This window comes from Jaculus jaculus, chromosome 3, assembly GCF_020740685.1.
Source record: "Jaculus jaculus isolate mJacJac1 chromosome 3, mJacJac1.mat.Y.cur, whole genome shotgun sequence".
NCBI classification, from domain to species: Eukaryota; Metazoa; Chordata; class Mammalia; order Rodentia; family Dipodidae; genus Jaculus; species Jaculus jaculus.
In genome coordinates, this window is record NC_059104.1 from 85764461 (window position 1) to 85787311 (window position 22851).

Below are 22851 nucleotides of genomic sequence, written 5' to 3' on the forward strand. Positions count from 1 at the left end.
TCTCCATGACACACAGCCCTCCGCAGTCTTCCTGTTATCCTACATCTCATCTATGCAACTGGAGGGCCCAGAGTCTCTGCTCTGGGTCATGTCATGTGGCAGCTGCTCATGCTGGCCTTCTCTGTGGAGGACACACTTCTAGTCCTAGGGCACAAGACTGGACGCAGAGTCTGAAGCAAATGAACTTCCCAGCTCTATATGTTATCTACAAATTTCTCTGTTCAGTCCAGTTGACAAGAGGCTTGCTGGACCCTCCAGCATCAATAAAACAGGGAGCATAGGAATGATTTTTTAAAAAGGACACAGCAGGTGGGGGAGGTGAGTCAGGAGGAAGAAGCGAGGAGGCCTTGTTGCCAGGCAATCAAGCCTGCTCAGGGCCTCTCCAGGCTGTTTGCATATCAATGAACAGCCCATATTTAGCATCAGAGTTGGGGCACCCACACTCTGTATTTCCTCCAGGCTACCCATCTCTGGGGGCTTAGCCTGGTTTTCCACTGCCCCGTGGAGGTCCTTTGAGGAGGGATGGAAGTTTAGAAAAAGCAGAGCATCTGTTGCATAGTGGACTACAGCCCTAAGAGTGCAGTGAACCCCGACAGCCTGACATCCCAGTCCACTGCTGAAAAACCAGTGCGCTAAATGCCAACTCAGTGGCCTCAGGGGCAGGTGGTGGGGTTGACTAGTCAAACGGGAAGCTGTGCCAGAGCCTAGAGACTCATATACTCATTGGAACAGTAGCAGAAGCAGGTAGTGGGCAGAGGACTATGAAAATTCACAAATAGAAATGGGTATATGCACACAGGTGATGGGTAAAGACCCACTCTTGGAGAACTATGCCTCAGCACACTGATTTCTAGGTACATGATGCCTATATACTACATATGTGCCCAGCCCCTAGCCTTTATCTGCATAACTACATGAGCTAAGTCACTGGGGGCCTTCAGGCTCTGCTATCACAGTCACATAGGGTGGCCTGGGCAACTGAGAGGCTGGGGTCTAGAGACTGGTAACATACTGGAAGGGGGCCTTGGAACTAGTGGCTCCAAAAACTAGTGACTAACCATCTACTCCTCCAACTCCCAGAGCTGATTTGTATGAGAGTGAAGATTTCTGAAGCTAGGTGTGGGTCTCAGTGCCTGAGGCGAGTCCCCAGAGCTAAGTTCAGTGAGGGACAGAGAGGGAGGAGAGGAAGGTAGCAGGTATGGGTCTGAGAGAGGCAAGAAAGCAGTTGATAGAATGTTCTACATGAATGAAACTTTCAAGTTCAAGGCTACCAATTCCCAAGGCCTCATTTGCATATGAGAAAAGTGATAATCAGAGGAGACTTATGAAAGAGGAATGAAACAAAAGAAAGGAAAGTGATCAAGGAAGAATGAGAGAATGCAAAAGCCAAGAGAAAAGCAAGCCACCTGTATTGCAACCGGAGTTTTTCTACTCAGCACTCAAAAACCAATACTCAGGAAAGTTGGTAGAAACAAAATCACATTGAATCCAAGGGTCAACCCTGAAACAAATAGACTGGGCATTCATCCTCAAATCACCATCTTGGGAAGCTCAGGTACAAGAAAGTGCTTTTAGAGAACGAGAAAGGAAGTACAATGGGCAGGAAAGCTATGTGCTGAGCAGGGTCTTTGTCATCCTGAAAATCTCAAAAATTCTCTTTCTCTGCCTCTTTCTCTCATAAATAAATAAAATATTAAAAAATAAGTAATAGGGGTGGGTGGGGCCTAGTGATGGTGCGGCCTGTCTACTTCAGGCCGCAGGAGTCTGTGGATAACAGGGTGGCTTGAGCCGACGGCACATGGTGCAGTGCAAGATGGCAGAAGCAGAAGTCATTATTTTGCCAAAGAAGCATAAAAAGAAAAAGGACCAGAAGCCATTAGAAGATATAGCCATGAGAAATACAACATACTGAAGACTTTCTTATCAAAGCAGAATCCAAAGTGGCTTAGTAGGATACTTCTCAGGGGCCTTTTTTACTAAAGAATTTTGATAAGTTAAATGTAAGGACAACATACTACATACCTCTTCCTTGTGGTTCAATCCTCTGAAGAGGGAGATTGGAGACTATATCAGGACAGGTTTCATTAATCTTGAAAGCCTTCTAACCCCTCTTCCCATGAGGTGGTAGCCTGGACATGACGAATACTTCAGGTGGAGAAGACTAGACACAGCGCACACTGGATCCCAAAGTGACTGGATGTTTGATTGTATGCATAGAATTAGCTACTCACTCATTGAAATCACCACAGAGTGCAGGCAAAGAGTACGTGGGAATTGTCCAGCTGCACAATGCTATTGAAGGGGGACTCAGCTTTCTAGGGCACTAGAAACTCTGACGGGTGCCCTGTCCCAGCTACTCCCACTTATTGCTGCAGTAAAAAGGCAACTTTGAGTGAGGACTATCTACAAGAGCAAAATGATTGAATATGATCCTGAAAGAAGATTAGGAATCTTTTGGGTGAGCTGTGAAGCTGGAACTCACATTCAGACATGTGTGTGCACCTTGGTTTGTTAATGGAGTTGGTGGTCAAATGCAGGAACTTTGGAGGGTTCGTTCTGGAGTCCTGAGTGAAAAGGACCACATGGTGACAATGCCCAATGTACTTATGCTCAGTAGTTATATGATGACCATTAGAATGAGAGCTACTTGTGGCGTGTTGTTTACCATTTGGAAAAGCTGTTGACGTCTCACAAATGGCTGGTTATGAAAGACAGTGCAGTAAATGCAATCAGCTATGGAGCCAAGATCATGCATACGAGGATGGCATTGAAGTCAACCAGGAGATTGCTGTCATTACCATCAAGGGGGAAGCTATCTGCATGGCTATTGCATCAATGACCACAGCAGTGATTTCCACCTGTGACCACAGTACAGTAGCCAAGATCAAGAGAGTGATTGTGGAGAGAAACACTTGTCCTCGCAAGTGGGGTTTAGGTCCAAAGGCAAGTCAGAAGAAGCTGATGATCAAGGGGGCCCTTCTGGACAAGCATGGCAAACCCACAGACAATGCCTGAGCCACGCGGAAGCAGCACCACGTTGATGACAACGACACTGGCAAGGAAGATGCAGCTGCTGGAGCTGTGAAGCCCCTCGGCTTGTCATTGAAGCAGCCAAAGTCACAGAGCGGAAGAGTGAGCGTGAGTGGTGAGACACATCCAGCAGTTCCCCAGCTGATCAAGAAGGAAAAGACGAATAAGGAGGAAGACAAGAAGGCTAAAGCTGTGGTGGAGAGTGAGAGTGACAGTGATGGGGACAGTGACACCACCAAGAGAAAAAGAAGAAGAAGGAAGCAAAAGTGGCCGAAGAGATGTCTGAGTAGTAAACAGCTGGAAGCGTTGTGTCCAGTTGAGAGAAGACACTAGAGCCTTATTGAGAAAACGTTTTCCAGAGGAGTGGAACAAAGGTCTTGGGCAGTGGAGTTCCGGCACACTTTTGCTGCTACTTGTGACCTCAGTGGTTAGCTGGTGTGGTCACCTATCTTGTCCTGTTTTAAGGATATGGGTAACAAAAGATTTTATGCCACGCATCTCCCTGCTTGCTTCAATGGGGAAGCTGTACTTTCAGACCCAGCACTGCCCAGGAACTCTGCAGCTGTTGACAAATGGCCATTTTAAACAGCAGCATAGTCCTCCTCCTAGTTGGTTATTTTTTTTTTTATCTCTGTGTAAAATGTTTTTTAAAATTGTCTGCTAAATGATAAGGTATAGATCTTTCTGTAAGTAAAAGGGTATAATTGTTACTGGGGAGATCTTATCTCCTGTGCCCTGTAAGGCCTGGTCTAGTCTGGTGTCACATGTGGGTCTTGCTGGCTTGGTAGTGTAAATCACACTTTAGGCCTCGTATTTTCATGCAACCTTAAGTGTATAGCAGCATTTATCTGACTCCATCCAGCAATTTGTGTTTGTGATAGAAGCCGAACCATTCCTGTACCGCCATGTTCTAACCTTCATTTACTTTTTAACAAATTGATTTGTTCATTGCTGGGAGCAGAATATCATTTTTAGTCAATTACAGATGAGTTATGAATTTAAAAACATAAGTGAAAAAAAACAGACTGAAACACGCTGGTTCTATAGATCAAACACATTAGTTTTCTGAAAGATAAACCACATAGCAGGTAGTATGCACAGGGCCAGAACAGGGAAGAGTGTTACCCATTCTGATAACATCGAAGGGTCACCAGATGTTCTGGGCCCTATATATCTAAAGAAAGATTATTTAGCAACTAACCTCTTCATCATTTAGATGTGGTCTTTCTTTAGGATTTAGAATGCTGAGCAAAAGGAATTACAGCAGAAGTAACTGCCAAGGACAACTCCATGAGTGACCACTGGAACACCCATGGGCTCCTTGTACCCCAGGCTTTCCAGTGCAGCCTCCTCCCACAGTCATCCCACACCTATACCAGCCCAAGTGCCAGCCGACCTAGCCTTCCTCCTTGGGGCTGCTGCCCAGCCTCTGAAATCTTGGGTGGTGAGCTGGGATCAAGGGCAGATGCCGATGGCCTTTGACAGCGGTTAGACAGTACAAGGCACTTGCCCTCTCCTTGCTTTCCTTTTTGTTTAATGAACATATCTCCCTCTTCCTCTAATTAGGTAGAACAAATAAGTTGAACCAGAATTTTTATTTCCCAGAAAAGCACCCGCCCAGACATAGTAAATATGTCATTAATCATCATTCTGAGGCGGAGGAACATGCTGGGTTAGGGAGGAGGGGAAACAGTCAGAGGCCCTAATTAGAGCTAGGCCTCTCTGCTCCCTTCCCACACCCCCACACCACATGCCCCCTCCCACCGCTGTATCCAGAGCCCATAAGTTGGAGGGGTTCTTGGATGAGTCAAACTTATGTAAATATCCTTTGTTAGCACCTCAGAAAAGAAAAGGAAATGGGAAGAACAATCCCCTTTCCTCTTCTTCCCTCCCCTCGCCTTTCACCCTACCCGGAGGTCTTATTTTTATCCAGGAAATTGTTCTTATTATCACTTAGCTATTTATAGACATGGTGAGGTCTGCTGAACAGCCCCAAGCCAACATGGTAATGCAGTGCCTGCTACAGCTTCCTCCCACACTGGCTTTGGTTTGGAGCTAAACTATACTCCTTCCAACTCAGTCTTGAGGCCTCTAGCTGTGCCCCCTGGCCCAGAGGATAACTAAAGATTCTTGCCTGTGGGCTACTAGGTCTGGCCTCTTGGCCTGCTGGAACAAATCACTCCCCTCAGTCCAGCTCCTCTGTCCAGGCTAAGGCCCCTCCTCCAAGGCAAAACTATGCTAGAAGGCTTCAAGCCACAAGACCTGGGTTTGGACAGTTTGACAAAGTGTAGCAGGAAAAGCAGGGCTCTTCTCTTCCCTTCTGGTTTTTTTTTTTTTTTTTTTTTTTTTTTCTAGAATGTCATAGACTGTGTTGGCCTATAGCACAGTGTGCTCATCCAGAAGGCTCAGGCCAGGTTATCCTTGTCCCAGAGGTCAAAAGCTTGAGAAGGACCAAGCTGACCTGAGGACCCAGGGGACAGGTTTTGGCAGCCTAAAGGTTTCTGCTAACTAGGTCAGTAACTAGCCCTCAAGGAACTTGCTCTCTCTGATTTCACCTTCAAGGCCCCAGTCATACAGAGTCCACGCTCAGGAGTCTGCTCTATTAAGTGTGAGTCCCAGCTCTGCCCAGCAAGTTCCTGACTAGCTTTGAGCTCACTTTTCTGTTATAAAATGGAGATAATGCATCCTTCTTTGCAAGGCCCCAATAAGAATCAGAGAAGAGCCTATTATTTTATGGGAAGTTTTAAGGAAGTAGTCATCTATACCAGGCTTCAGTCCAGGTAAAACAAGACTAGATCTGGCACCCATTCCTGGGAAGGAGAGAAAGCCCTTTCCAGAGGAGAAGTCTTTGAAGGCTGGACAGACTAATCCTTACCTGCAGTGGACTTCAGTCCACACTTTTCATGTGCCTACCTTAGTGGCCATAAATGTGCAGAGATAGCTGGAAAAGGAGCCAAGGTAGTGAAAAGAGTGGCAGCCATAGCAGGGGAACTATAACATTGGGTCCAAGAGGAAAAAGGATACAAGTGGCTTTGTTCATGTCCCATAGCTGCCATAACACAGCACCTCAACTTGGTGCTTAAAACAAGAAAGTCATCTTTCAGGGTTGTGGAGGCCAACAAGTCTGAATTCAAGGCACCCACAGGGCCATGCTACCTCAAAAGCTTCAGGGCAGAAGCTTTCTTTGCCTCTGCTAGTTCCTTGAAGCTCCCAGTGCTCCTCAGCTTATGACAGGGTCATCTGAATAAGAACTATGAGTAAGATAGCCCCAGGTTAAGTATGAGTAAGATAGCCCCAGGTTGTAATCCTGACAGCTAGTCAGGGTTACAAGCCCAAAAGGAATAAACAGATATCAATATGTCCTGTCACAGCCAATGAACACCAGATTTTATAATAACTGTATATTACAAACATTAAGTCCTAAAAACAGAGTTCAGGGACTAAACTACAAAAAGCCCCAACTCAGGAAGATGTCACCTGACCACCAGCCTTTGTTCTTTTCTTTTCTTTTAACTTCTTCGTTCTTTCTCCTTCTTAGAACTTTGGTTCTTCCTCCTTCCTGGAACATTTTGGCAGGAACCCACACTCCTTTGCCTAACTCGTCAACCCACCAAAAGCAACCCATGTACATTTAAAGCAACTAACAAAATCCGCTCCACCTTGATGCCTAATTGATATCCATAAGGGTATAAGAACCCATGATCCAAGTCACCAGTGGTTATCTCTTCCAGCTGAGGCACTTTCTGCCTTACTTTCTAAAAATAAAATCTTATTTATCTTGCCCTTCTTCTATGTCTGCATTCATCATTCTTCAAGGGTAGTAAGACATGAACTCAAGAAAGGTTACTCACAATCCTAATCTCTACCTGGCCCATCACATGTTATCTAAGTCTCTGTGTTTTCTCTTCTTCTAGGAAGGACACCAGTCACTGGATCTAGGGCCCACCCCAAATCCAGGATGATCTCATTTCAAAATATTCACTTAATTAATAACTAACAAATATGCATATAAATTCCCATTTAAGGCTTGAGTAGACATGAATTTGAAGGGAGTAGTAACTGGTCAACCCTTTGCAAAATTGTAGTGCTTGTTCCATCACCAACTTGAACATGAATTTGGTCAAGTTCTTGCTCAGTCTTGCCCATGCCCTCACCTGTCATATAGCATGTGTTGTGATATGGTATGGTGGGGTATTCATGTGATGATCTGAAAAGTTGCATGTGTTTACATAGGAAAATAGTCAAAGGCTGGTACACATGGGCTTTGCCTGAATCCCTACCCACCTGTGTCCTTATATCCATGCTCCTAGCTGCCATTCCCTTTGACTGATGCAAATCCTCCCCTTGCTTGCTACAGATCCTAAGTCTTACCCAACACCATACACAGAATAGACACCAGTTCATTTCTATGGAGGACATGCCTGAAGTCTGGCTTCCATTAGACCAAGCCTGGTTTCTGCCGTGCTTCCAACATGCAAGTCCAGGCTGATTTGCACACCCCATGGAAATCTCTCCAGTTCTGTTTTCCTTTTACTGACCAGCACTCAGCCAGGCAAGGGACCCAAGGGAAAGCTCCCAGCTCTGCATGAGACTAAAGTCCTGCTATCCTGGCTGACCTGTTATATATGTGCCATCCACAGCTCTGTCTTCTCAGAGCTGTGGCCTATCTTCCCCTTACCAACCCAAGCCACCCCAACTCAGTGACATGGGACCTTTATCTCTCCTCTACTTCCTCCAGACACTGCTTCGAGATGGCAAACGTGAGAGCATCGTCAGCACGCTCTTCATCTCCCCCGGAGATGTGGAAAATGGACAGAGCGTTGTGTGCCGAGCCACCAACAAAGCCATCCCTGGGGGGAAGGAGACCTCAGTCACCATTGACATTCAGCGTGAGTACTGATTGGCTCTGTATGGATTGGCCAGGCCCAAGGTGTAAACCACTTGGCACTCCTACCCATAGCTTAGGCCACCAGAAACAGTGAGTCCATCAGCTGTGTGGACTGCACACAGAGTGTGTGTGTGTATAGGCACAAAAGATCATCCTGATCCTGTCATGTGAAGCACCAATGAGTGTCATTTCCTAAGGACATCTTCAAGCCACATTTTAACATCTATATAAGGTGGAGCTTTCACACCAATAAGTACTGTCTGGACCCACTGACCTGCTATTGCAGAGGAAGTCAGGGTGGAGTTGCTGGGAACTGAAGGGCTCCAAGATGTGTCACCCTATGTCTTAGAGAAGGCATACAGGTCCATTCTGGTAGAAGCATCAGTCACAGGGTGAGAGGGGAAGGAAAAAGAGTGGGTGTATAGTCAACTCATATCTCACATGCATCATCTCACTAAACTTTACTACAGCTGCTTAGAGGAAGTACAAATGTGCCTCTTGATTGGGGAAACTGTGGCACCCCAAAGTCACTAAGGTTTCAACCCCAGGCAGGTTAGCTTTCCAGAGCCCACTTTGATAACACTCCTTCCCCACTCTTACCTGGTCAGTCTCTGACAGGTGTCACTTGTTAAGATTAAAATTAACAGGGCTGGGGAGATGGCTCAGTGGATAACTGCTTGCTGCACCATCATGAGTACCTGTGTTCGATGCCCAAACTGTAGCATTAGCATCTGTAATTTCTGCATGCCTGAAATGAGCAGGGAGGTGGAAATGGGATAACTGCCTAGAAGTTCATGGGCCAACTAGCTTAGCAAGCATGGTAGTGACCAACAAAAGCCCCTGCCTCAAACAAGGTGGAAGGCAAGGACTAACTCCACGTGAACATCATGGCACACATATGCCTGCACTCACAACCAATAACTGGAATGCTTGGTCAGCATGGCATTCCAAAACCCACCAGAAAGAAGCTCCAAATGTGTTCTGACAGTCTCCCAAGTGCCCATCAACCTCAGAAAACCAAGAAGATCTCAAAAAAGTCATTCTCATGGCCTGACTCTCAGGACTAAGTTACTTCAATATGTTGAAATAGAAATATCAGCCCTCAAAAGTGGACTTTTTTCCAGATTACCATGTAAACTTGAGAACCTGAGTATAAATGTTAGAACTTGTATCTTAAAAAGCCCTGTGTGGAGGCATGCCCTTATAATCACCAGACTGAGAGGCTGAGACAGGTAGATCCCTGTGGCTCACTGGCCAATAAGTCTATCCTTCTTGATGAGCTCTAAGCCAATGAGAGGCCCTATCTCATTGAGTAACAATACCTAAGGTTATTCTTCAACCATTACATGAACACTCACACGTTAATGCACACCTGTGCACAAATGAACACACAAGGTAGATATTCCCCACTTAAGTACTCCTTCCTACATATAGCATAATGCCACCAAACATGGAGGGCCTCTTGCCTGTAGACTATTAGTGAGACACCAAAGCAGAAGCTGGCATGTCCTCCTCAGCATTTTATTTTAAAGCCAATGCACTTGCCAGGCATGGTGGCACACGCCTTTAATCCCAGCACTCTGGAGGCAGAAGTAGGAGGATCACCGTGAGTTCAAGGCCACCCTGAGACTCCATAGTGAATTCCAGGTCTGCATGAGCTAGAGTGAAACCCTACATCATCAACAACAACAACAAAAGCCAATGCACTTAAAAATGGTTCCTAACAGCCCTGGCTCATTGGGGCTCCATGGCTCTGAGGCACTCCAGAGGATGTGGAGAGGCTGTGTCTTGGGGTTCCCAGGCCATCTTGACAGCCAGAGAGCAGAAGTTCCTGGCTCAGGGCCACAAATCTTGGCCAACATCCTTTAGGTTACATAGAGAGGGAGAAATGATGATAGTAAGTGCTGGGTGGAGTCCAGACACCTGGCAAAATGGCAAAGTTCTTGGGAAGGCTTTATCTTTACTATCTTGCCACCCACTATGAGTAAACCCCATGCCCCCTCCAAGGCTTCTCCTATTCTTTGTTCAGTCAGAGTAGGAGCAGCAGCGTCCTTGCCAAGAGCTAGGAAATGAAGGAGGCTAGAGAGAGGCCCTTGGGACACAAAATTTAAGGAGGCCTCACTCTGTTATTCATATAAGTACAATATGGGAGGCCCTCCTTAAATTTTGCTCGCAATGCTCCTCAGTCTCCTGGCTCTTGATCTGCCCTGGGACTCAGCACCACCCACCCAGTGAGCAGGTAAACAGCTGGGTCCTGGAGCAAAGCCCAGCTATGGTCTGGAAAGGAAGCAAAATGTTGGTTAAGCAAGTGCTCTGGCATCCAAAATGGCTCCATCACTGTGGGCTGGATGCTCTAAGCTTGGCACTTCACCTTGGCAATGCCAATTCCTTGTTTGATTTTCTAGTGATTTCCAAGGTCTCTTCCTGTTCTAGGACTGGCCATGGCTGAGAAATCTTTTTCTCTCAGACGCAAGCCAAATTGAGGGAGGAGTGAGGATAGGAGGCACAAAACATCCAAGTCTCTTACTTCCTGGCTGTCATTTGTGGTCAGTGTGTGGCCCTGTTCTCCTTCCCCTTGCCCCCACCTGGGCAGGAGGTCATGCCAGCTACAGAATCCCACACAGACTCAATACCTAGTTAGCTACCCAGGATAGTAGCCAAGATGGGGGCGGGTGTGGGGGGGGGGAGACAGGGAAGAAGCAATCTCTGTCCTCCAGGCTTCTCTCCATCACTCTAAGAGAACTCCTCAGCAACAAGATGTCATCATCCCAAAGCCCACCTGGACATTCAAACATGTCTACCCTATAGATGCACTCCAGGAAGAGGATCAACTGATCCAGCTGCACAGACGATGGGACTGTACCCACAAGGATGCAGGAATGTGACCAGCATCAGGCTTAGAACCCAAGTGCCAGGTTTTCTAGCTGGGCCCCTTCCAAGACAGTGGACCATAGTCATTGAGGCCCAACATTCTTCTTGGTTTGAATTCTGGCTCTGACACTTATTGACTGGCATTGTTCTGGTTAGTGAATTGCTTTGTGCACATGGAGAGAATCATACCTACCTTCAAAGATTGCAGTGAGGATTAAATGATAACATTTATGTTAACCTCTAGCACCATGCCTGACACATTATGAATACTACATCTGTTATTGGATCCACAATCACAGGTATGTGGTGGCCCCTTCCCAGATGTCCCTTCAGTCCCATCCATGGCAACAGCACTCTGTCTCCCCCAGCCAGAAAGTGTTTGTTTGTGCCTGCCAAGCAAAGGCCCAGCCATGCTCCATCCCTCCCTCCTCGTCCTCCTCAGATTCACTTGCTCATTCAGTGAGCATCCAACTGTTTGCTGTGGACACCGTGGGTTGGAACAGAGCTGCCTTTGCAAACCTGCTCATTTTCTCAGTCAACCAAGAAGCCTCCAAACTCAGCAAAAGCGCATTTGTTGTTTGTTTCCCTTAGTCTTTATATGTTACCCAACGGAAGACAAAGCCCTAGATTGAGTAATGGGAGAGAAAGCGTAACACCCCAAAAGCCTCACCACATCTGGATTCTGTGTCCAGCTGCCAAGTTTCAAATGGATAAACTATAAAAATCACTGAGTCATGAAGTTTTCCCCGCACATAACACGTCGCATGAAAACACACGCATACTTGCATTCATACACACACATCTTTGCAGGTTGCTTGATGGAAACACTAGCAGACTCTCAGCTGTAACATCTGTTCAACATGATCTCAGTTCCACCCTCCTGCAAGTTTTGCAGCCGACATCAGAAGTGGGATTAAAATCATGTTTAATAGTTGGATATGACATAAACTATTTATACCTCTGGAGCTTGGTAGACTCCTGAAAATTCATATCATGCACATCCAAAGGAGAGGGGTGTAGAGTGGGACGTGGCATCCCTAAGTCTGGGGCAGACTTGCTAGTATGGAGCCCTTTGGACTTGTTCTCCTGAAGCTGTGTATGACAGGACCAAGGAACCTTCAGAGAGGGAGAATGCAAAGAGGGTCTGCTATAGGGGAACTAACAATGGTGTGCGGCAGGGCACCAGCAAGCAGGAAGGATCCTCCAGTAGGCGTGTACTCCATCTCCATTTCCCAAAGGATCACCAGATGAGGAATGAGCCTTCTGGAACTTGCCTCCAAGATTTCTGGCAGGTTTCTATGTTGAATTGAACCAACAAACTCACTTCCTCAAACAAGAGTTAGATTGAGGTCCTCTACCATCTCCCAGAGCTGGATTTCACATGTGAGGCTAGCTGCACACAAGGTTTCAGATGGCAGTTAATGAACTTCTATGCCTCGGGCAGGCTTCTCCACAACAAAGCTCAAGCTCAACCCTAAGCCTTCACACATGGCTAGCTTGGCCAATCAGCCCTGTGTGGAAAGAGAGCTGGACTCCTGAGTCAGCAGGGGAGAGGCTATAGAGTTTGAGAGGAGAGAAGTCATGTCTTTCCTAGGATGTGTAAAGAGTGGTCTCATGGCTGTTTCCTGAAACAGGTATCTTGGTTAGCACTTAAATTGTGCTTTAAAAGTTGAGGTTGAAGCTGGGCGTGGTGGTGCTTCCCAGCACTCAGGAGGAAGAGGTAGGAGGATCGCTCTGAGTTCAAGGCCACCCTGAGATTACAGAGTGAATTTCAGTTCAGCTTGGGCCAGAGCAAGACCCTACCTCGAAAAACCAAAAACAAAAAAAAAAAAAATTGAGGTTGAGGGCTGGAGAGATGGCTTAGTAGTTAAGGTGCTTGCCTGTAAAGCCTAAGGACCCATGTTTGACTCTCCAGATCCCATGTAAGCCAGACGCACAAAGGTGAGGCAAGTGCAAGGTCTCACATGCCCACTAGGTAGCACAAGCATCTGGAATTCGATTACAGTGGCTGAGGCCCTGGCATGCTAATTCTCTCTCTCTCTCTCTCTCTCTAAAATTAAAAAACAAAAAGAAAAAGAAAAATTGAGATTGAAGCTGGTCATGGTGGTGCATGCCTTTAATCCCAGCACTCAGAAGGCAAAGGTAGGAGGCTCACCATGAGTTCAAGGCCAGCCTGTGACCAGAGTGAGTTCCAGGTCAGCTTGGGCTACAGTGAAACTTTACCTCAAAAAAAAAAAAAAAAAGGAAGGAAGGAAGGAAGAAGAACAACAAATAGCTTTAAAAAAAGAAAAAAGAAGTACTTAGATTAAGTGGATGAAAACATCTAAACACCCAAGAGAAAAAGTTTATTTTGGCTCACAGTTTGGGAGGCTCCACTCCATTGGTTTGGGCCTGTGGTGAGACAACACGTTATAGTGGGAGAGCATTCACCTCATGGCCAGGGAGCAAAAGAGAAAGAAGTGTCTGGGTTCTCACAAGTCCCTACCCCACCCCCTCAGAGCACACTTTCAATGACCTAAAGACCTCCCACTAGACCTCACCTCTCAGTTTCCACCACCTTCCAATAGCACCTCTCTGGAGACCAAGTCTGTACAAGGACCTAGGGAGATAGTGAAATCCCACACAATTGCACATGATGCTCCTGTAATTCCTCAGAAGGTATGCAAGCCAGCTGCTCCTGTCCCAGGTGCCTCGCCCATTTGTGGCCCTCCATCTGGAACTAGATGACAATAGGATCCCCAGCACAGATGGCCACCTGCTGCTCAGGAATAGAGTTCCCACCCAGCACCTACAGATACTAGTGAGCTCAGCGGGCACCTCCCAAACACAACCCCATATCTAGCCCCAGTACCTGGCACTAATGCAGCTTGAGCTCTACATGCAGAGGGGCCCAGCAGCCAGAATCCCAGCTCCAGGCTGAGTCCACAGCTGGGGATCTCTGAGGCTCTCAGAACATTCCTGAAGTCTCAAAGAGGAGCTCAGAGCAATAGGCTACATCTCACTCTTTGGGGTGCCCCTCATGGATATCCTCCATGACCTCTGAGAAACTGCTTTCTTATTTCTTTTTCTGAAAATGGGATGAACCCCTAGAACATCCTCATGAACTTCCAGAAATCTATTCGCTCTTCGGTAGGGACTAACCCAGAAGATGCTGCCCAGGATGCTGGCTAGGTTCAGGGGACTAAGCTTCCCTCTGCCTCAGCCTGGAGCTGAACTCCAGCCAGACCTCCACTCCCTGATGTCACCAGCTTATTGTCTCCCCTCCTCTACACTGGGGAAAGCCTGAGGTACCAAGGAGGTGCTGGGGCTCCAGAAGCTCAACAGCATGATAAAGCAGCCTGTGTCAGAAGAGCACACCTCCCCCTTCCTGAGCATGGCAGAGCCAGGCCAACATGAGGCCATTCCCTGAGGGTTCCCTACCTCCCTGCCTTTGCTGTGGACCCTCAAGTTCTAGCTGCACCCTTCAAGTCTCCCCATTTCCCCCTCTCCCATTTCTCTAGTTCTCATTGTCTTGTGTGGTCTTCCCCCAACACTTGGTCATTGTCTGTCTTCGCATGCTCTCTCTCCTCTGGTCTTCTGTGTTCTCCACATCACTGTCTGATTCATATTCATTCTCTTTCGCTCGCTCGCTTGCTCTCTCTCTCTCCCTCTCTCCTCTACACACACACACACACACACACACACACACACCTCACTCTGCTTCTCAGAATTTCTCTTTTTCTTACCCTTCTGCTTCTGTGTGTGTGTGTGTTTCTATCTCTATGCCTATCTCTCTCTGTCTCTTTTCCTTCCCTCATCTCTGTTTCTCTCCCTCTCTCTCTCTCTCTCTCTCAGTGGTTCCCATGTGTCTCCACCATGTTGCATGCTCCGCTCTCTCTCCCTCCTTCTGCACAGCTATGTCTGTAGGCTCCCTGTCTGCCTCTCCCCTTCTCCTCCACCTTCCACCATTTAGCACTTCAGAGCTTGGCTTCTTATCACATCAGATGAGAAAACGAGCCCCAGCCTGGGGAGCTGAGGGCCTGATGACACCAGTCAGGACTCAGCGGAGATGGCTGTGCTGATGAAAAGGTGTAAATGCCACTTTCAAGTTACCAGAGGCCCCACAACCTTTACACAGAGATAATAAACAGTTGTTCTACAGACAGAATGCTTATAATACTGCTAGCACCCTCACTCCTCTGTCCCACCCCCTACCCATGGCTCCTCTGATTTTTTAGCTGTCCCTGAAACTGCAATAGGGTTGCATGTGTCTGGGGTCCAGGTGCCCAGTGCCTCATAGCTTGGTGTTTGGTGCATTTTGGTCCTTGAGTCCACACAGCAGTCTTTACCCTGCCCCCCAAACTATCCAAAGCAGTCATTGTGAAGGAGTAGAGGAATTTCCTGCTGAGGCCTCCTCCATTCTCCATTTTCTGGGGTCCATCAGCCTTCATGTCTCTCTGCCCCATTCATTCCTGCAAGTGAATCTCTTCTCCCTGCAGATCCCCCACTTGTCAACTTGTCGGTAGAACCACAGCCGGTGCTGGAGGACAATGTCGTCACATTCCACTGCTCGGCAAAGGCCAACCCAGCTGTCACCCAATACAGGTGAGCATGTCTGCTATGCAGACAGTTTGGTCTACAGCTCCTCCATCACGTGGGACATCACACATAGCACAGTGTGTGACTCACAACAGGTGCCCAAGATCCCCCTCCCTCCTCCAGCCGCTGGCCAGGTGACCTGTCCTTTTCCTTCAAACAAGTATATGCTCCCTTCCATAAGAGGGAGCCAGCGGTGGGGCGTGGTGGTGCATGTCTTTAATCCCAGCACTAGGGAAGCAGAGGTAGGAGGATCGCCATGAGTTCGAGGCCACCCTGAAACTCCATAGTGAATTCCAGGTCATCCTGGACTAGAGTGAAACTCTAGCTCGAGAAAACAAAAAAAAGAAAGAGGGAGCTAGCAAGCCCCTGTCCCATTCGAATGGCTTGTTTGGTCCACATTTCTAAAAAGAAAGCAAGGCTCTTGCAAATGTTGAAACAACCAGCAGAACCAGTAAGTCAGCACTGTTGACCTGCTAGGGTCTAGAGGGCACCTGGATCCTGCAGACCCACCACCCTCGTGACCTTGCCTGTATCACTGATACATGCATCACTGTTTTTCACATGCTTTGTTTCTGCCTCTGACAGGGCTTCTTAAAGGCAAGAATTGCAATTTAGTCACTTACAGCTCTCAGCATGTAGCACAGCACGTGGCGTAAACCAGGCACTTCTTACATGTGTCTGGCTGATCAAATAAACCCACAGAGCTGCTCCTCCAGGCGCCTTCCTGCCTGTGTGCATCCCCCACACTGCATTCCAGAAGCTGTGACCTCAGAGGTGTTCAAGGGCAGGCTTAGGATGCTCGGTCCTTTAGAAGCTTTATGGAGCCCCCAGCCCCCCCCCCCCCGCATGGTCTTAAATATTCCCTGTGGCTTCCTGTCAACCCAGACTTGATGATAGCATCCAGGCATCACCTCCACCATAGATCTTGATTATTAAGCTTTGGCCTCAGCAAGTAGCAAGGATGCTAATGGTCCCAGACCAAGAAGACAGTGGCAGTGCCGTCCTGGCAGGTAGAAGGAAGGGTACCAGGTCACAGAGACAGCTGAGGCTGAGGGTGGACGCAAGGAGCAGCTCCGGCTCCCTGCAGTGTGGATAAATGAGCAGCGCTAGGGCCAGAATCCAGGAAAGGCCTAAAGCCTTTCCATTTGCCCAGCTTCATGTAACCCTTGCCTGCACTGGAGGCAGGAAGATTAGGCGGTCTGCAGCATCCCTTCTGTGGTGGTTTGATTCAGGTGTCCCCCATAAACTTAGGTGTTGCGAATGCTAGCTCCCCAGCTGATGGATATTTGGGAATTAATGCCTCCTGGAGGGAGTGTATTGTTGGGGGCGGGCTTATGTGCTTTATAGCCAGTTTCCCCTTGCCAGTGTTTGGCACACCCTCCTGTTGCTGTGGTTTACCTTCTGTTGGCCAGGGGGTGATGTCCACCTCTGCTCATGCCATCGTTTTTCCCTGCCATCGTGGAGCTTCCCCTTGAGCCTGTAAGCCAAAATAAATCTCTTTTTCCCAGAAGCTACTCTTGGTGGGGTGATTTCTAACAGCAATGCGAACCGGACTGCAACACCTTCCAAGCTGAGAACCTGTAGCTCCCGGGAATTGCAAGAACCAGTCAGGTGAAAGGGGAAGATGGCCCAGTGAGGAAAATGCTTACTCAGCAAATCAGGGTGCCCCATTCAGCTCCCTAGCAGTGACATAAAAGCCAGGTGAGGGGTGCACACCTGTAATCCCAGTGCTAAGGCGGTGAAGTCAAAGGACCTCTAGGACTTGCTGGCTAGCTAGTCTAGCCAAATGAGTGGGCTTTAGGTAAAGTGTGACCCTGTATTTAAAAAAAAAAAAGTAGATGGAAAGCAACTGAGGAGACATTCAATGGTAACATCTAACCTGCATACACACGCACACACATGCACATGGTTCTATACACATATGTGCATCCACACATGCACATATGCATGCATTTTACACATACACACATACACACACACGATGCAGAAAGAAAGCCAACAAAACACCCATCTCTGGACTTCTAGCTGATACTTGAGAGCGTCCAACTCTCCGCTCAAGGGCCCTGGACAGCAGGCCACAGGCTTCTAATGCAGATCCCTTCCCACCAGAGACACACCCTCCCAACTCTCCCCCACAATCACCCCCCAAATGCCTCAGGGACTGGAACACCCAACTTCCAATGTCCATTTCTTGTCACTGCCACTCTCCCAGTCACCTGAGGGCCTAGTGACCTGAGCAGGAAGCGGGGCAGCACACCACAGGCACTTTGTAGCCTCTGCTCTCAGATCTACCATCCACACCTGCCCTCTGACCTTAGCAGGGCACCAGCTGCTAGACCTGGCTCCCAAGATCACCCATTTTGAAGACAGAATAACAATGATAAGGAGGCATAAAATGCCTAAAGCAACTCTATCACATAAGTACATTGACTTTTCCCAACTAATGCTGACAAGACTCCAGGGACCTTTGTTTTGTTTTGTTTTGTTTTTAATTTTTTTTGTTCATTTTTATTTATTTATTTATTTATTTGAGAGTGACAGACAGAGAGATAAAGAGGCAGATAGAGAGAATGGGTGCACCAGGGCCTCCAGCCACTGCAAACAAACTCCAGACGCATGAGCCCCTTGTACATCTGGCTAATGTGGGTCCTGGGGAATCGAGCCTTGAACTGGGGTCCTTAAGGCTTCACAGGCAAGCACTTAGCCACTAAGCCATCTCTCCAGCCCTGTTTTTCCCATTTGTTCACCTTGACTAATTCCGCCCTGGTCACCTAAGAGACCATAATGTCTGAAGTTAGACATCCACCTTCCCCAACTCCCACCCTGAGAAGGAGACCTGGCTGGGTACAGAAACTGCCTTCACTGTCCCAAGGGCTTAGCACTCAGGTCAGTAGACCAGGCCAGAGCACAGCATGAAGTGTTCTGGGCTCTTGCATCTGAAGTTCTCTTAGTGTTCCCCAAGAGATGTGGCATAAAGGACATTCAGGCCCGGATGAAGCATGCCAGGTTGTTTGACATGCTGACCTGCAGCTGTGACATGTCGGGCCTCCTGATTCTGTGACATAAATAATTAATCCTCTTACATTTGCTCAGATCATATTGGACATTGATTGGAAAGGCTTAAGTTCAGTTAGCTTGCAAAGGGCCTAGGAGAGGTGGTAGAGACCAGGTGGAAGAGACTGAGCCCCAACCTAGGAGAGATTTGAGTGCAGGGGCATAAGGGGAGTGCTGTTTTTTGGATGGATTCTGCTCTTGACCCTGTCTTGAGGCTGGAGTAGTGTTCTGAGACTTTGTGATTCTGGAAGGAACCTCAGAAGCTATTTTACATGAAAGAGAAACAAAAAGAGAGACTGGCTGAGAAAGATGTGAGTAGAGGGCTCTTAGTAGGCCAAAGTTACCTCTGCAAAGACTCTGGCCTCAGTCTTCTGAAGACTGAAATTCACAGCCACCTCCCTCTTCCCTTCTGTACCAGGGAAGAGGATGGAGAATCTTTCCCGCCCTCCTGCTGCCCACAGTGGAGGCATGGCGGCACAAGGGGCCAATCCAGACCTTCTCTGAGGCAAAGAGGTTCCTCTACTCTTCCTCTTATATCCTCTTTCTCTGACTTACTCAGGTGAGAAGAAAGGAAAGTCTATTCTAGAAGGAGGACAGCCTTGGATCCCAAAGCACTAGGTTCCAGGCCTGTGGGACCCCAACAGTTCTCATATGTTAGCTGAGCCTAGGAAGTGTGAACCTCTCAGAGCTTCCCACTGAGAGCTCTAGCCAGAAAGGGAAAATGTTCCCATTTTTACCAGGAGTCCCTAAATTAAAAAATAAGCAGGGCCTGACCATCCAAACCAGCATTTCCCAGCAAAAGGTCCAGCCCCAACTTTATGGCATAAACACCCCGAGGAAAGGGTTCATGGCCTGGGCCTCTTGCCACCCACCTCTGGGCTGTTAGTTCCCTGCCCAGCCTCCCCAAGCATCCCACCACTCAAACACCCTCCCTTCAGCAGGATGGAAGAAGCAGAAGCTGGACACTGATCCCCAGCTGTGTGTCTGCGACTGAATTCATTCACCTCAGGGAGGGGCCGTGCCTGACTATTAAGTCTGGTCATTAAATTAAAGTTAGGAATTGAAACGATTCATGAATAACTCATAATGGTTTGTTGGGAAGCTCCTTAAGCTCTCAGGGAGCTATGCTTTGCTCTGTTGTTAAACTATAATTGTTATTATTAATCGTGTTCTTAATAGTCACCCAATATTAATTCGAGATAACAACCACATGATGCCAGCCTGGGTTTGCTGTGGAATGCCAAGAAGTGGCCATCTTTCTCAGGGCTGGATAAGCCCTACTGAGCCAAGAACTAGTGGAGGGAGGAAGGGAGGAGACAGCAGTGGAGGGACCAGGAGAGAGAGGGTTAGGAGCAAAGGAAGGGAGGGAGGGAAAGTACAGAGAGAGAAGGAAGAGAAGCAGTGCTGGTCACGGGGAGTGGTGAGTGCAGGTAAGAAACACTCAGACACCAAAACAGACTGCAATTGTTCTTTCTAGGAGCCCTGTTAGAAGTTCTGTGATTTCAAAGAATGACTGCTATTCACTGTAGGATGAAACCAGGGAGCTCTGATGCCCTTCCCTTACGGACCTGTGAAGAAGGCCCAAACATGCACATATATATGCACATGCACACACTCACTCACACATGCAAACCTCTCACATGCATACAAATACACACATAGGTACATGTGCACATACACATGCATTATCACACACATATATGCACGTGCACATATTCATACTTGTACACATGCAAACCCTCATGGGCACATGCATATGTGCACATACTCACATGTGCACACAAACTCACATGAGCATATATGTTTGCATATACTCACATGTACACACATCCCTATGCACACGACAGGCATTTGATGGCTGGTCCAGTGCAGTCACCAGGGTCAGGACCAAGCCAAGTCAAAAGCGTCTCCACCTCACCCTTCCTATGTGGTGGTGACTGCTCATGAGGGAAACTTTGTACCCACCAGCCCCCAGCCAACATGGGCAGATGGAGCTTTGGCCTTGGCTTGGAGGATAGAAGCTAGGACAGAACGGCAAAGGCCAGAAGGTGCCCAGCCCTGTGACGGAGACTGAAAGGACTTATGAGGAGAAGAAGCACAATAAAGAATCCAGGGAGGGGATGGAGAGATTGCTTAGTGGTTAAGGTACTTGCCTAAGAAGCCTAAGGACCCAGGTTCAACTCCTTAGAACCCATGTAAGGCCAGATGCACAAGGTGATGCATACGTCTGGAGTTCATCTACAGTGGCTGGAGGCCCTGGTGCACCAATTCTCTGTCTCTCATTAAAAAAAAAAAGAAGAAGAAGAAGAAGAAGCCAGGGCTGGGTGTAGTGTTGCATGCTTTTAATCCCAGCATTCAGGAGGCAGAGGTAGGAGGATTGCCATGAGTTCAAGGCCACGCTGAGACTATGTAGTGAATTCCAGGTCAGCCTGGGCTAGAGTGAGACTCTACCTCAAAAAAAAAAAAAAAAAAAAAACCAGAATCTAGGCAGGGGATAGGTCAGAGCTGAGAGTTGCCTGAGCAAGAAGAGAGGCATGGGGGGGGGGTAGTTAAATAACGGCCTCCTACATCTCCTTACCTTATCTGAAAACCAAGCTTCCTGGAGCCTAATTTTCCTGGGGGTGGGTGAACACACACACGTGTATGACATGCATTCATGAATGAGGAACATTAGCCCTCACCTCTGAGGCCATGGACTTGGCCTCCTTTTCTTACACAGCCCAGAATGGAGCCTATGATGAAGCTCCAGGCAGAACAACCAGGCTAACTGGTGACTGACAACTGGGTTACCTGTTGTCATGGGCTGACCAGCCATGTAATCAGCTCACCTATACAGTAACCCACTTGTCAAGTGGATCTGATTGCCTAGTCCACAGCCCAAAGTCCACCATCTCCACGACTACCAGGGTGGGTGCAAGACCTCCTTCCTCTGTGGGATGAGTATGTCTAGATACAGAAAACTGGTTCGCTAGACTTCTGGCCTTGGTTGCAGGTGGGCCAAGCGGGGCCACATCATCAAGGAAGCATCCGGGGAGCTGTACAGGACTGCTGTGGACTACACATACTTCTCAGAGCCTGTGTCCTGTGAAGTGACCAATGCCCTGGGCAGCACCAACCTCAGCCGCACAGTGGATGTATACTGTGAGTGTGGGGGTCAGGACTCCCCTGGCAAGCTGGTGCTGGGGTCTCTGGCTGAGAAACTAACTCGTTGCCCACATCATAACATGCTATACTTTGCCCTTACAAAGCCTCCTAGACCTCTTTTCGTGCTTACTGATCTTCAGAATGCCTAAGTGAAATACCATTAGTTCTGAGTCCTATAACCAGCTACCATAGACTGGCTGGTTTAACCAACAGGAAGTGGGGGCCAGTATAGCCATTCTGGTGAGAACTCCCTACCCAGTTTCCATACTGTCTTCTGGCTACATTCTCGCATATTAAGACCCTGTCTCAAAAATATAAACAATAACTCTATATGCATGTGTGTATGTATGCATAATCATTAGCACACATACTACCTACTACAGTTTTCAAAACACTTTCACAAGCTCATTTTTATGTGATTCTTTTTTTGTCCTCCCCCCAAACCTCAGTAGAGGTATTCTGACTACTACTATTTTACTTCATGAGACTAGTTCTTGTCTCCCAGCCTCGGATTTCGGACTTTCTCCTATGAAAGAAATGCTCCAGGGCCTGCCTAGCTGGCTCTCTGCACATCCCAGCCATTCTGTTGTCCAAGATTTGGTCTGCAGGCTACACTAGTTGGGAGAGGACAGACAGGAGTTCTCTCACACTTGGCAAAAGAATGGGAAATGCAGCCAAAGGCTGGTATACTGGTTAAGAAGGCATCTAAGAGTGTCTTAGTTAGAGCCAGGTGTGGTGGCACATACCTTTAATGCCCGCACTCAGGAGGCAGAAGTAGGATTGTAATGAATACAAGGCCACCTGAGGCTACATAGTGAAATAGTGAATTTCAGGTCAGCCTGAACTACAGCAGAACCCTACCTTGGGGGGTGGGGGGAGGAAGAAGGAGATGAAGAAGAAGAAAGTGTCTGAGACAGAAGACAAGAAGAAAGTTGACAGGTGACAGACACCTGGGAGGGGCATGAGTAGCCAGGGCATGCCTCCTTCACTCCTCATCTCCAAGTCCACTGGGAAGGGAACATGAGAGGGCTCCACCTGAGCCAGGTCCTTACAGGTCATGGTCCCAAATCCCAAGGCCCAAGGTCCAAGACCCTGTCCCCATACTGAAGTGAAGTGGGACATGGAGAGAGGGAAGGAGATTGGAGGTAAATCCAGGTAAAGGTAGGACCAAAAGCCTTCATTCTGAGCCTGAGTCTGGGGGTGAGTGGTCTCCCTACTTCCCAGTCCCACTCCCAAGCCCAGGCCCAGCCTAGGCAGAGGGTTGAAACCTAAAGGAATGAGCTGAC

The 22851-nt window shown here is 47.9% G+C and overlaps 1 protein-coding gene and 1 pseudogene across 7 annotated transcripts in view; both read left to right on the forward strand.

Annotated features, from left to right (window-relative positions):
- Kirrel3 (kirre like nephrin family adhesion molecule 3) overlaps positions 1–22851 on the forward strand; it is a 615828-nt gene that overhangs the window by 569740 nt on the left and 23237 nt on the right. For all 7 annotated transcript variants that reach the window (XM_045145244.1, XM_045145243.1, XM_045145247.1 and 4 more), the window contains exons 6-8: positions 7769–7919; positions 15268–15373; positions 21414–21562. In XM_045145244.1, the coding sequence (XP_045001179.1) occupies positions 7769–7919; positions 15268–15373; positions 21414–21562 (406 nt within the window). The remainder of the gene's footprint in view (positions 1–7768; positions 7920–15267; positions 15374–21413; positions 21563–22851) is intronic.
- Positions 1814–3320, forward strand: LOC101601857 (annotated as a pseudogene).